The sequence below is a fragment of the Onychostruthus taczanowskii genome, unplaced genomic scaffold (assembly GCF_017590055.1).
Source record: "Onychostruthus taczanowskii isolate IOZ18803 unplaced genomic scaffold, ASM1759005v1 scaffold385, whole genome shotgun sequence".
In the NCBI taxonomy this organism is placed as follows: Eukaryota; Metazoa; Chordata; class Aves; order Passeriformes; family Passeridae; genus Onychostruthus; species Onychostruthus taczanowskii.
The window spans coordinates 42809-56639 of NW_024501293.1; the positions used below are offsets into that span (position 1 = coordinate 42809).

The 13831-nt window shown below is 58.6% G+C and overlaps 1 protein-coding gene across 3 annotated transcripts; it reads left to right on the forward strand.

Annotated features, from left to right (window-relative positions):
* The first annotated feature begins 303 nt into the window (after positions 1–303).
* Positions 304–12187, forward strand: LOC121339963 (SLAM family member 5-like). Of its 3 annotated transcripts, none has more exons than XM_041412242.1 (8): positions 304–399; positions 3230–3322; positions 5164–5505; positions 6808–7104; positions 7758–7877; positions 8604–8695; positions 9606–9772; positions 11490–12187. In XM_041412242.1, the coding sequence occupies exons 1-7, from the start codon at positions 333–335 to the stop codon at positions 9762–9764; spliced, it is 1170 nt and encodes a 389-aa protein (XP_041268176.1). In that variant the 5' UTR covers positions 304–332; the 3' UTR covers positions 9765–9772; positions 11490–12187. The 3 variants fall into 3 exon arrangements, with proteins under 3 accessions (XP_041268176.1, XP_041268177.1, XP_041268178.1); XM_041412243.1 differs by having other exon boundaries at positions 9636–9772; XM_041412244.1 differs by lacking the exon at positions 3230–3322 and having other exon boundaries at positions 324–399.
* The last annotated feature ends 1644 nt before the right edge of the window (positions 12188–13831 follow it).

A 13831-nucleotide genomic window follows, 5' to 3' on the forward strand; every position in this document is an offset into this window, starting at 1 on the left:
TCTCGGATTTTTCCCCCCATTCCCCTTTTTTCCCCCCCCACTCCCGGTTTATTCCCCCCACTCCCGGTTTATTCCCCCCATTCCCGGTTTATTCCCCTCCCCATTCCCGGTGTTTCCCCCCTTCCCGGTGTTTTTCCCCATGGAGCTCCCCTCGCTCTGAGCCCCGCGATGCTCCGCGCCCCGCGGGCTGCGGCTCCGGGGTGGTCGCTCCTCCTTCCTCCCCCTCCTCCTCCTCCTCCTCCTCCTCCTCCTCGCCGCTCCGGCCGCTGATTCCCGCTCCGAGCCGAGCCGGGCCGAGCCAATTCCCGGGAAAACAAGCCCAGCCCGCGCGGATGGAGCGGGAGCGGGGCCGCTCGCGGCTGCCCTCGCTGCTCCTGGCGCTGCTGGGGCTCGGCCCAGGTGAGTGGGGGGCGACCCCCGAGCCGCGGGACCCCCGGGGGGCTCGGGGCCGGACCCCCGCTCCCTGGAAAGCTCTGGAATTCCGCATCCAGCGCCTCGGGCTCCCCCACCCCTCCCCACGCGGATTTTTGGTTTGTTTTTTTTTTATTTTATTTTTATTGGGAGGGCTGCGATTTTTTTTTTTTTTTTTTTTCCCCTCCCCGGGGTCGGGAAGCGGCTCCTTACGTAAAGCCGGGAGCGGGATCCCCTCGGAATTCCCAAAGATTCCAGAATTGCCGTAAATCCCCTGCGGGAGCATTCCTGCGGGAAAGCGTCCGCTCGGACAGGCAGCTTTAATTACGGGGTTCATTTGCCGCGGGGATTAATTGGCCTGGCGGGGCCGGGCGGCGATGGTGCCGCCAGGTGATGCTCCAAAAAAACCAGCCCGGAAAGGTGGGAAAAGCCAGAATTCCCGGGATTTGGAGCGTGGGAAGCGAGGAGAAGCAGAGCCCGGCTCGGGGGGGTTAAAAGCGAGGCTGGAGTTGCTTTTTGGGGGGATTTTCGGAGGTTTGGGGCGGATTGGGAGCAGGGATGGATCCCGCTCTTCCTCCTCCCTCCTCTCCGCGCTGCGGGAGAGCCTCGTGCTCCCGAAAAAAACCAAAATCTGGGATAAACAGGCTGAGCCGGGGCGGCGCTTGGCGCGGGAGGGGCCGAGCATCCCCCCCGCTCCTCCCGGCCCCGAATCCCGGCGTGGAAAAAGGGGAAAAAAATCCCGGGAAAAGCTCAGGGAGCCCCCGGGGGGCTGCAAACCCTGGGAGGAAATGGGGGGGATGGAGACCACTCCGGGGGGGAGCGGATCTTGGGATTCGGGAGAGGGTTTTGGAATTCCGGGGGGTTTTGGAATTCCGGGGGGTTTTGGGAAGCCCCTCCCCAGCCCCCCCCCAGGAGAAAGGAAAGGAGAAAGGAAAGGAAAAGGAGGGAAGGAAAAGGAGGGAGGGAAGGATTCCGGCACCTCCTTCCCCAAACGCCCTCCAGCCCCCCGGAGCGGCCGGGGGGGCTCTGGAATTGCGGGAATTCTCTTTTCCCGGTGTGTTTTCCCCGGGCTCTGCTCCGGGGTCGGGGGTCAGCGCAGCCCCCGCCATCTCTGCGCGCTCCGCCCGCTCCGCTCCCGCGTTCCCGGCGCTTTCCCCCCCATTCCCGCATTTTCCTCATGGAATTCCGGGGGGTTTTGGAATTCCGGGGGTTTTTGGGAAGCCCCTCCCCAGCCCCCCCCCTTGCTCTCAGCATCCCCCCCCGGGGTCTGGGGGTGCTTCACCCCCCGAAAAACTTCACCGAGCGCTCAAAAATTCCCTCGGTTTTAAAGTCGGGGTGGAAAAGCAGGGATGAAACCTGGGAAAAGCGGGAATGAAACCCGGGAAAAGCGGGAATGAAACCCGGGAAAAGCAGGGATGAAACTCAGGAAAAGCAGGAATGAAACCTGGGAAAAGCAGGAATCAAATCCTGGAAAAGCAGAAATCAATCCTGGGATGAGCAGGGATGAAACTCAGGAAAAGCAGGAATGAAACTCAGGAAAAGCAGGAATTAAACCTGGGAAAAGCAGGAATCAAACCTGGGAAAAGCAGGAATCAAATCCTGGAAAAGCAGGAATAAGACCGGGGGAAAGCAGGAATCAAACTCGGAAAAAGTGGGAATGAAACCCGGGATGAGCAGGAATCAAATCCTGGAAAAGCAGAAATCAATCCTGGGATGAGCAGGAATGAAACTCAGGAAAAGCGGGAATTAAACCTGGGAAAAGCGGGAATTAAACCTGGGAAAAGCAGGAATGAAACTCAGGAAAAGCAGGAATGAAACCTGGGAAAAGCGGAAATGAAACCTGGGAAAAGCAGGAATGAAACTCAGGAAAAGCAGGAATTAAACCTGGGAAAAGCGGGAATTAAACCTGGGAAAAGCGGGAATTAAACCTGGGAAAAGCGGGAATTAAACCTGGGAAGAGCAGGAATGAAACTCAGGAAAAGCAGGAATGAAACCTGGGAAAAGCGGGAATGAAACCTGGGAAAAGCAGGAATGAAACCCGGGCCAAACGGGAACGGCACCGAGCGCCGCCCGGGTTTAACCCCGATTTACCCGGGACGAGGACCGGGAGGGGACACCGGGAATGTCCCCAGGGCGGGAGGGACCCGTCCCATGGCAGCGGGTGCAGCCGCTGGTCCCGAAATTCCCGAATTCCCGAAATAATTCCCGGAGCTGGCGGTGCCAGGGACGCGGGGGTGGCGCAGGTGACAGCTTGGCGGGGGGAGGGCGCTGCCAGGAGCGGGGGAGGCGGCGCCGAGCGGAATTTTTCCAGGGAAAAGCCAAAAAAAAAAAGGAAAAAAAAATATAAATCCCCAAATGGAATCTCAGAAGCTTCCCCTGGGGCTGGGACCAGGCCCCGTCCCGGGGGGAATCAGAATCCCAAAATTTCGGGGTTTTATCCCTGCCTGGAGCTGCCCAGAGGCTCCTGGGAGCAGGAATTGGGCAAAATTCTGCCCCCCAAAAACCCAAATTTTGCAGAAATTCTGCCCCAAAACCCCGCAAATTTGCAGAAATTCTGTCCCAAAAAACCCCCAGTTTTGCAGAAATTCTACCCCAAATAAACTCCATTTTTATGGGAATTCTACTCCCCCAGAAAACCCAAATTTTGCAGAAATTCTACCCAAAAAAAAACAATTTTGCAGAAATTCTGCCCCAAAACCCCGCAAATTTGCAGAAATTCTGTCCCCAAAAAAACCCCAAATTTTGCAGAAATTCTACCCAAAAAAGCCCAAATTTTGCAGAAATTCTGCCCCAAAACCCCGTTCTCGGTTTTCCGCAGGGCTCTTGCAGGAGGCGCGTTTTGAGGCAGAAAATGAGGTTTTGGAGATTGTGGCTGGGAATTCCACCCAGTCTCTCCTGGAGCGTTGTTCTGGTGAGAGCCCCGAGTTCAGATGGGGCCGCATCTGAACCTGTAGTTTTTAGCTTTTGACCTTTTTGGCCGATTTTTCCCCCAAAACCTCTGCCTTCCCCTCTCTTTTTTTGGAGGCTCAGACACCTCGCATTTGTTCGTTCGCTTTTTTCGCCGATTTTCCCCCAAAATTTCTGCTTTTCCCTCTCTTTTTGGCAACTCCCGCTCCAAACCCGCAAGAGTTCCCCTTTTGAATTCCCCTTTTCAGCCGCTTTTCCCCCAAAATTTCCTTCTCTTTTGGGAGGAAATTCCTCTCCCGGGATTGATTCACCATTTTGGCCGCTTTTTGCCCCAAAATTTCTGCTTTTCCTTCTTTTTTCGACGACACCAACGGCTCCCAACGCGGCCAAGGCCGCTGCCAGGATGCTCCTCTTCCTCCTCTTCCTCCCCAGACGTCCCCAAATGTCCCCAAATGACCCCAAAATGGCCTCAAATGGCTCCAAATGTCCCCAAATGACCCCAAAATGGCTCCAAATGTCCCCAAACACACTCAAAATGCTCTCCAGGCGTCCTAAAAACGTCCCCAAACGTCCCCGGTTGTCCCCAAACCCCTGTGGTGACATTTTTGTGTCCCAGAGCTGCTCTTCAGCCAATCCCGGGCGGGTGGACGCTGTCCTGGGTGGCCTCGTGCTGCTGTCACCCCCAGCAAGGAAGTCCCCAGATGTCCCCAGGTGTCCCCAGGTGTCCCCAAGCGTCCCCAGATCCTCTCAGGTGACATTTTTGGGTGGCAGAGCTGGTGTTTGGTCACCTCTGGGCAGGTAAACGCTGTCCTGGGTGGCCTCGTGCTGCTGTCATCTCCAACAAAACGGTCCCCAGATGTCCCCAGGTGTCCCCAGGTGTCCCCAGGTGTCCCCAGATGTCCCCAGGTGTCCCCAAGCCCTCTCAGGTTCCATTTTCCTGTCACAGAGCTGCTCTTCGGGCAGTCCCAGGCAGGTTTACAGCGTCCTGGGCAGATGAACGCTGTCCTGGGTGGCCTCGTGCTGCTGTCACCTCCAACAAGGAGGTCCCCAGGTGTCCCCAACTGTCCCCAGACCCTCTCAGGTGACATTTTTGGGTGGCAGAGCTGGTGTTTGGTCACCTCTGGGCAGGTAAACGCTGTCCTGGGTGGCCTCGTGCTGCTGTCACCTCCAACAAGGAGGTCCCCAGATGTCCCCAGGTGTCCCCAGATGTCCCCAAGTATCCCCAAACTGTCTCAGGTTCCATTTTCCTGTCACAGAGCTGCTCTTCGGGCAGTCCCAGGCAGGTTTACAGTGCCCTGGGCAGCTCTCTGCTGCTGTCACCTCCAACAAGGAGGTCCCCAGGTGTCCCCAGGTGTCCCCAAACTGTCTCAGGTGCCATTTCTGTGTCACAGAGCTGCTCTTCGGGCAGTCCCGCGCCCCGCCCCGGCAGGTCCACGGCGTGCTGGGCGGCTCGGTGCTGCTGTCACCTCCAACAAGGAGGTCCCCAGGTGTCCCCAGGTGTCCCCAGGTGTCCCCAGGTGTCCCCACGCCCTCTCAGGTTCCATTTTCCTGTCACAGAGCTGCTCTTCGGGCAGTCCCGTGCCCCGCCCCGGCAGGTCCACGGCGTGCTCGGCTCCCCAGGTGTCCCCAGGTGTCCCCAGGTGTCCCCAGGTGTCCCCAAGCCCTCTCAGGTTCCATTTCTGTGTCACAGAGCTGCTCTTTGGGCAGGTTTACGGTGTCCTGGGTGGCTCTGTGCTGCTGTCACCGGCACTGCCACCAAACCAGACCGTCCCCAAATGTCCCCAGGTGTCCCCAGGTGTCCCCAGGTGTCCCCACGCCCTCTCAGGTTCCATTTTCCTGTCACAGAGCTGCTCTTCGGGCAGTCCCGTGCCCCGCCCCGGCAGGTCCACGGCGTGCTCGGCGGTTCGGTGCTGCTGTCGCCGGCGCTGCTGCCCAACCAGACGGTGAAGGAGATCGAGTGGAGCTTCTCGGGCGGCACCGGCGCCACCATCCAGGTGGCCGAGGTGGGCCCGGGCGGCTTCGAGCGGCCGGACCCGCGGGACCGCTTCGGCCGGCGCCTGGAGCGGGCCGACGGCACGGCGCTGCGGCTGCGGCAGCTCCAGCGCGGCGACAGCGGCGTCTTCGCCGCCAGGATCAAACTGCAGCCAGCGCTGGTGGAGGACCAGGCCTTCAACCTGACCGTCTACGGTGAGGGGGACTCGGTTTGTTAATTAATTCATTAATTAGTGCGGTATTCATTGGATTAAGTGGGGGGTTTGGGTGGGGAAACTGAGGCATGGAGGAGGATTGGGGTTTTGGGTGGGGAAACTGAGGCACGGAGCACCAGTGTGCACAAACCACGGGGTGTTGGGCAGTGCTGGTGGAGGACCAGGCCTTCAACCAGACTGTCTACGGTGAGGGGGACTCGGTTTGTTAATTAATTCATTAATTAGTGCGGTATTCATTGGATTAAGTGGGGGGTTTGGGTGGGGAAACTGAGGCATGGAGGAGGATTGGGGTTTTGGGTGGGGAAACTGAGGCACGGAGCACCAGTGTGCACAAACCACGGGGTGTTGGGCAGTGCTGGTGGAGGACCAGGCCTTCAACCAGACTGTCTACGGTGAGGGGGACTCGGTTTGTTAATTAATTCATTAATTAGTGCGGTATTCATTGGATTAAGTGGGGGGTTTGGGTGGGGAAACTGAGGCATGGAGGAGGATTGGGGTTTTGGGTGGGGAAACTGAGGCACAGAGCACCAGTGTGCACAAACCATGGGGTTTTGGGCAGTGCTAGTGGAGGACCAGGCCTTCAACCTGACCATCTACGGTGAGGGGGACTCGGTTTGTTAATTAATTCATTAATTAGTGCGGTATTCATTGGATTAAATGGGGGTTTGGGTGGGGAAACTGAGGCACGGAGCACAAATTTTTGGGGTTTCTTTTGCGATTTTGGTGCCAGCCCAGTGACACCCGCAGAGGCCGTGCCTCGGGGAGGTTTCAGGGAGTTTTTTTGGGATTTTTTTGGGGATTTTTGGTGCCACCCCGGTGTCACCCGTGCCACCCGCAGAGGCCGTGCCTCGGGGGGGTTTTGGGGAGGTTTTTTGGGGATTTTTGGGGGGATTTTGGTGTGACCGTGCCACCTGCAGAGGCCGTGCCTCGGGGAGGTTTCAGGGAGTTTTTTTGGGATTTTTTTGGGGATTTTTGGTGCCACCCCGGTGTCACCCGTGCCACCCGCAGAGGCCGTGCCTCGGGGAGGTTTTTTTGGGATTTTTTTTGGGATTCTTTTGGGGATTTTGGTGCCACCCCGGTGTCACCCGTGCCACCCGCAGAGGCCGTGCCTCGGGGGGGTTTCGGGGAGTTTTTTTGGGGCTTTTTTTGGGATTTTTGGTGCCACCCCGGTGTCACCCGTGCCACCCGCAGAGGCCGTGCCTCGGGGGGGTTTCGGGGAGGTTTTTTGGGGCTGTTTTTGGGATTTTTGGTGCCACCCCGGTGTCACCCGTGCCACCCGCAGAGGCCGTGCCCAGCCCGCGGACCCGCAGCCAGCTGCTGGCCAGCACGCTCGAGTGGTGCAACCTGACCCTGCAGTGCCAGGGCAGCGGGCGCGGCGCCGTCAATGTCACCTGGCGGCGCGACAGCCTCACCTGGGGCGAGCTGGGCCCCGGGCGCCACCAGCTGTCCCCGGACGGCACCACCCTGCGCGTGGCGCTGCCACCCGCCGCCACCAATGTCACCTACGCCTGCACCGTCAGCAACCCCGCCGACCACAAGGTCGCCCTGTTCGACCTGCAGAGCCTGTGCCAGGGCGGAGGTGAGGGGACAGCGCGGGGACAGCGCGGGGACAGCGCGGGGACAGGGCTGGGACAGCGCGGGGACAGGGCTGGGACAACGCGGGGACAGCGCGGGGACAGCGCGGGGACAGCGCGGGGACAGAGCTGGGAAAGCGCGGGGACAACGCGGGGACAGCGCGGGGACAGGGCTGGGACAGGGCAGGGACAGCGCGGGGACAGCGCGGGGACAACGCGGGGACAGGGCTGGGTGGCACGGCCAAGGGACAGAGCTGGGGGTGGCACAGGTGGGGTGGCTCAGCTGAGGGTGGCATGGCCAAGGTGACACGGCCAGGGTGACACAGCTGGGGTGGCACAGCCAAAGTGACACAGCTGGGGGTGGCACAGGTAGGGTGGCATGGCCAAGGTGACACGGCCAGGGTGACACAGCTGGGGTGGCATGGCCAAGGTGGCACAGCCGAGGTAGCATGGCCAGGGTGACACAGATGAGGGTGGCATGGCTGGGGTGGCACAGCTGGGGTGACACAGATGAGGGTGACACAGCTGGGGTGACACACCGGGGTGACACGGCCAGGGTGACACAACCAGGGTGACACACCTGGGGTGGCACGGCCAGGGTGACACGGCCAGGGTGGCACACCGGGGTGGCACGGTGTCGCTGTCCCCGGTGCCGCAGGGGGACACTCGGCCTTCTCCACCTCGGGCTACGTGGTGCTGTCGCTCATCCTGGTGGCCGTGAGCCTGGGCGGCGCCTTCTGGTGCTGGAGGGTCAACAGCGAGAAGGCGGCGGAGGCAGGTGGGCAAAACCCCAAACACAGCCCCAAACCCAAATCCAAATCCCAAATCCCAACCCCAAACCCAAACACAACCCCAAACACAACCCAAACACAACCCCAAACCCAAACCCAAATCCAAATCCCAAACCCAAACCCAAACCCAAATCCCAAATCCCCAAACCCAAATCCCAAACCCAAACCCAAATTCCCAAACCCAAATCCAAACCCAAATCCCTAACCCAAATCCCAAGTCCCAAACACAAATCCCAAATCCAAATCCCAAATCCAAATCCCAAACCCAAATCCAAATCCAAATCCCCAATCCAAATCCCCAATCCCAAATCCAATCCCAATTCCCAACTCCCAAATCCAATCCCAAATCCCAAATCGAAATCCAAATCCCCAATCCAAATCCCCAATCCCAAATCCCAACCCTCGATTCCCAAATCCCAACTCCCAACTCCCCAATTCCCAACTCCCAATCCCTAATTCCCCAATTCCCAACTCCCAATTGCTAATTCCCCAATTCCCAAATCCCAATTCCCAACTCCCAAATCCCATTTCCCCAGCTCCCAACTCCACAAATCCCATCTCCCAAATCCCCAATTCTCAACTCCCAATCCCCAGTCTCCAATTCCCAAATCCCCAATTCCCAACTCCCAATTCCCAACTCCCCTATTCCCAGCTTTTCCCATTTTTCCCCATTTTTTCCCATTTCCCCCCGTTTTTGCCCCGTTTCCCCGCAGCCGCCACGCCCACGGCGCCGCCCGAGGAGAGCCCCGGGGAGCCCCAGTACAGCGACATCGTCTGCAGGAGCCCCCCCGAGGGCAACGACCAGGTGGGGACCCCACACCCCGGGGGGGACCCCAAAAACTGCGGGAATCCCCAAAAAACCTGCGGGAAACAAAAAAAAACCTGCGGGAAACCCAAAAAAAACCTGCAGGAAACCCAAAAAAACCCCACGGGAAATCATAAAAATCACAGGAATCCCAAAAAACCGCGGGAGTCCTAAAAAACCACAGGAATCCCAAAAGCCACAGGAGTCCCCAAAAACCAAGAGGGGTCCCCAAAAACGGGGGAGGTCCCGAAAAGCCACGGGAATCCCAAAAAAACATGGGAAATCCCAAAAACCGTGAGGGTCCCCAAAAACCGCGGGGGGAGAATGGGGAGAGTTCCCAAAAAAAATCAGAGTCCCAAAAAACCCTGGGGGAGTCCCCAAAAAACTGCAGGAATCCCAAAACCACGAGAATCCCAAAAACCGCGGGAACCCCAAAACCTCGGGAACCCCAAAACCACGAGAATCCCCAAAACCATAAAGCCCCAAAACCTCACGAATCCCAAAAACCGCTGGGGGATCCCCACAAAAAACTGCAGGAATCCCAAAAACCACGGGGACCCCAAAACCTCGGGAACCCCAAAACCACGAGAATCCCCAAAACCATAAAGCCCCAAAACCTCACGAATCCCAAAAACCGCTGGGGGATCCCCACAAAAAACTGCAGGAATCCCAAAAACCACGGGGACCCCAAAACCTCGGGAACCCCAAAACCACGAGAATCCCCAAAACCATAAAGCCCCAAAACCTCACGAATCCCAAAAACCGCTGGGGGATCCCCACAAAAAACACAGGAATCCCAAAAACCACGGGGACCCCAAAACCTCGGGAACCCCAAAACCACGAGAATCCCCAAAACCATAAAGCCCCAAAACCTCAGGAATCCCAAAAACCACTGGGGGACCCCAAAAAGCGAGGGGGGACCCCAAATGTCGCCCCGCAGGGCCCCAGCCCCCCCGAGGCCCCCCAGGAGCCCAGCGAACCCCAAAAAGTCGAGCCTGAGGCCCCAAAATCCCCCCCGGGGGGCGGCGAGCAGAAAGGCCCCGAGGACACGGCCGAGGAGGTGACATAGGGCCACAGGTGAGGGGACCCCAAAAGCGGGACACGCGGGGAGACCCCCACCCCAAAACAGCCGGGGGAACGGGGACAGGCCTAAAGGGGATTCGGGGGAGGGGCGAACCCCAAAAAGGGGGATTTGGGGGATGCCAAAAACCCGGTGTTAAAGGGTTTGGGGTGTCCCCAAAAAGGGAGATTTGGGGGACCCCAAAAACCCAGGGTTAAAGGGTTTGGGGTGTCCCCAGGAAGGGAGATTTGGGGAACCCCAAAAACCTGGTGTTAAAGGGTTTGGGGTGTCCCCCAAAAGGGACATTTGGGGGACCCCAAAAGAGTGAGGGATGAAGGGTTGGGGTGTCCCCCAAAAGGGACATTTGGGGGACCCCAAAAGAGCGAGGGATGAAGGGTTGGGGTGTCCCCAAAATGGGATATTTGGGGGATCCCAAAAACCCGGTGTTAAAGGGTTTGGGGTGTCCCCAAAAAGGGAGATTTGGGGGACCCCAAAAACCCAGGGTTAAAGGGCTTGGGGTGTCCCCAGAAAGGGAGATTTGGGGGATCCCAAAAACCCGGTGTTAAAGGGTTTGGGGTGTCCCCAAAAAGGGAGATTTGGGGGACCCCAAAAACCTGGTGTTAAAGGGTTTGGGGTGTCCCCAAAAAGGGAGATTTGGGGGACCCCAAAAACCTGGTGTTAAAGGGTTTGGGGTGTCCCCAAAAAGGGAGATTTGGGGGATGCCAAAAGAGCGAGGGATGAAGGGTTGGGGTGTCCCCAAAAAGAGCTGGGGTTAAAGGGGTGTCCCCAAAAAGGGACATTTGGGGGACCCCAAAAACCCGGCGTTAAAGGGCTTGGGGTGTCCCCAAAAAGGGACATTTGGGGGACCCCAAAAACCGGGCGTTAAAGGGCTTGGGGTGTCCCCAAAAGGGACATTTGGGGGACCCCAAAAACCCGGGGTTAAAGGGTTTGGGGTGTCCCCTAAAAGGGACAATTAGGGGACCCCAAAAGAACCGGGGTTAAAGAGGTTTTTGGGGAGGGGCTAACCCCAAAAAGGGACATTTAGAGAACCCCAAAAAAGCGAGGGATAAAGAGTTGGGGCTGTCCCCAAAAAGGGACGTTTAGGGAACCCCAAAAAACCTGGGGTTAAAGGGTGGGGGTGTCCCCAAAAGAGCGGGGGTTAAAGGGGTTTTTGGGGAGGGGCTAACCCCAAAAAGGGACATTTGGGGACACCCCAGACCCCAAAAGAGTGGAGTTAAAGGGTTGGGGAGGGGAAATGACCCCAAAAAGGGAATTGAAGGGTTGGGAACGGCCCCAAAAAGGGATGAAAGGGTCGGGAACGGCCCCAAAAAGGGAATTATAGGGTTGGGGGAATGGCCCCAAAAAGGGGATTGGATGTTGGGAATGGCCCCAAAAAGGGGATTGGATGTTGGGAATGGCCCCAAAAAGGGGATGAAAGGGTTGAGAATGGCCCCAAAAAGAGGATTGAATGTTGGGGAGGGGGAACAGCCCCAAAAAAGGGGATTGAGGGGTTGGGGGGGGGATCGGCCCCAAAAAGGGGATTGAAGGGTTGGGGAGGGGGAACGGCCCCAAAAAGGGGATTGAAGGGTTGGGAATGGCCCCAAAAAGGGGATTGGATGTTGGGGCGGGGCTGCCCCAAAACCAGGACCGGTGCCGGGGTCTCCTCCCTTGGGGGACCCCGGGGTCTCCTCCCTTGGGGGACCCCGGCCCCACAGCCAGGGGGTGTCCCCGCAGGGCCCCGGGACCCCCTGGAAGGGCTGTGCCGCGTGCCAAGCCCCGACCCCAAACCCAGCGCGGGAGCCCCGACCCCACGGCCCGACGGATTTCCCCTTTTCTGCCCCAAAACCCTCGGCTCTGCCCCCGAACCCCTGCCCGGCACCGCGCTGGGGAGGGGGATCCCCGTCAGGGGGGGGTTTGGGGGTCCCTGGGGGGTTTGGGGGTCCCTGGGTGCTCCCCGCATGTTTTGGGGTGGGATGATCCCCTCGGCCCCGCAACTGGACGGATTTCCCCTTTTCTGACCCCAAAACCCTCGGGTTTGTCCCCAGTTCCCTGCCTGGGACTGTTTTGGGGAGGGGGGATCCCCATCAGAGGCAGCAGGGAGGGGATTTGGGGGGTCCCTGGGGGTTTTGGGGTGGGAGGATCCCCCTGACCCTACAAAGAAACTGATTTCCTCTTTTCTGCCCCAAAATCCTTGGGTTTGACCCCAATTCCCTGCCTGGGACTGTTCTGGGGAGGGGGCTCCTGATCAGGGGTGATGAAACCAGAATTTGGGGGTCCCTGAGGCTTCCCAGGGGGGTTTTGGGGTGGGAGGATCCCCCTGACCCCACAAAGGGACGGATTTCCCCTTTTCTGCCCCAAAATCCTCGGGTTTGTCCCCAATTCCCCTGCCTGGGACTGTTCTGGGGAGGGGGCTCCAAGGCGGAGGTTTTGGGGGGGTCGCTGGTTTTGGGGTGGTTCAGGCTGGTTTGGGCTGGTTTGGACTGGTTCAGGGTGGGTTTGGGCCATTTTTGGGTGGTTCAGAGAGATTTGGGGTGTTCTGGGGTGGTTTGGGGTGATTTGGGGCCTGGTTTCGGCCCTGGGTTTGATTCTATTTTGGGGCTGATTTTGGGGTGTTTGGGGTATTTTGGGATGTTCTGGGGCTGGTTTTGGGTATTTTGGGTTATTTTAGGGAGTATTTTGGGCCTGTTCTGGCCCCGGCTTTGGGGTGTCCTGGGGCTGGTTTTGGGTATTTTGGGTTATTTTAGGGAGTATTTTGGGCCTGTTCTGGCCCCGGCTTTGGGGTGTTTTGGGGTGTCCTGGGGCTGGTTTTGGGGTGTTTTGGGGTGTCCTGGGGCTGGTTTTGGGGTGTTTTGGGGTGTCCTGGGGCTGGTTTTGGGGTGTCCTGGGGCTGGTTTTGGGGTGTTTTGGGGCACTTTAGGGAGTATTTGGGGCCCGCTTTGGCCCCACTTTGGGGCTGCTTTTTGGGCTGATTTTCGGGGTATTTGGGTCTGGTTTCTCTGTTCATTGTGCTTTTTGCCCCTCTCGGCCCCATTTATCCCAGTTTTTCTCCATTTATCCTGGTTTTTCTCTGTTTATCCCAGTTTTTGCCCCGTTTATCGCGGGTTTTGTCCCTTTTATCCCCGTTTATCCCGGTTTTTGCCCCATTTATCCCGGTTTTTGCCCGTTTTTGCCCCATTTTGCCCCCTTTATCCCAGTTTTTGCCCCGCTTATCCCGGTTTTTGCCCCGTTTATCCCAGTTTTTGCCCCGTTTATCGCGGGTTTTGCCCCATTTATCCCCGTTTATCCCGGTTTTTGCCCGTTTATCCCCGTTTTTGCCCCGTTTATCCCGGTTTATCCCCGTTTTGCCCCGTTTTACCCCGGTTTTTGCCCCGTTTTACCCTGTTTATGCCGGTTTGTGCCCCATTTTGCCCCGTTTATCCCGGTTTTTGCCGGTTTATCCCGGTTTTTGCCCCGTTTTGCCCCGTTTATCCCGGTTTTTGCCCGTTTATCCCGGTTTTTGCCCCGTTTTGCCCCGTTTATCCCGGTTTTTGCCCGTTTATCCCGGTTTTTGCCCCGTTTATCCCGGCCGCTGTTTATGAGGGGAGGGGGCGTTTCCCGCGCGCGCTCCCGCGCCCCCTCCCCTCCCCTCCCCGCCAGGACCGGAAGCGGAAGCGCGTGGGCGCGCGCGCTGCCCGGAAGCGCGTGGGCGGCGGCGGCGGTTCCGGTTCCGGCGGCGGCGGCGGCGGCGGCGCGGGGGAGGCACCGGGAGGAGGAGAAGGAGAGGAAGGAGAAGAAGAACAAGAAGAAGGAAAAGAAAAAGAAGAAGAAGCGGCGGCGCCACCGACAAACAGCAACAGCGGGGCGAGCAACGAAAAGCCGAGCCGCCTCCGCGCTACCGGGAACGATCCGCACCCCCCCCTCCCTCCCCGCTCCCCGCCCGCCTCCTTCCCCGTTTCCCCCCTCCCTTCCCGTCCTCCTCCTCCTCCTCCTTCTCCCGGAACCCGCCTCGCTCCTCGGGCCCGCGCCGCCCCCGCAGGTGCGTCCCGGGGGATGCGGGGTCGGGATTACCGGGAGGCACCGGAGCGTTAGACTGCAGG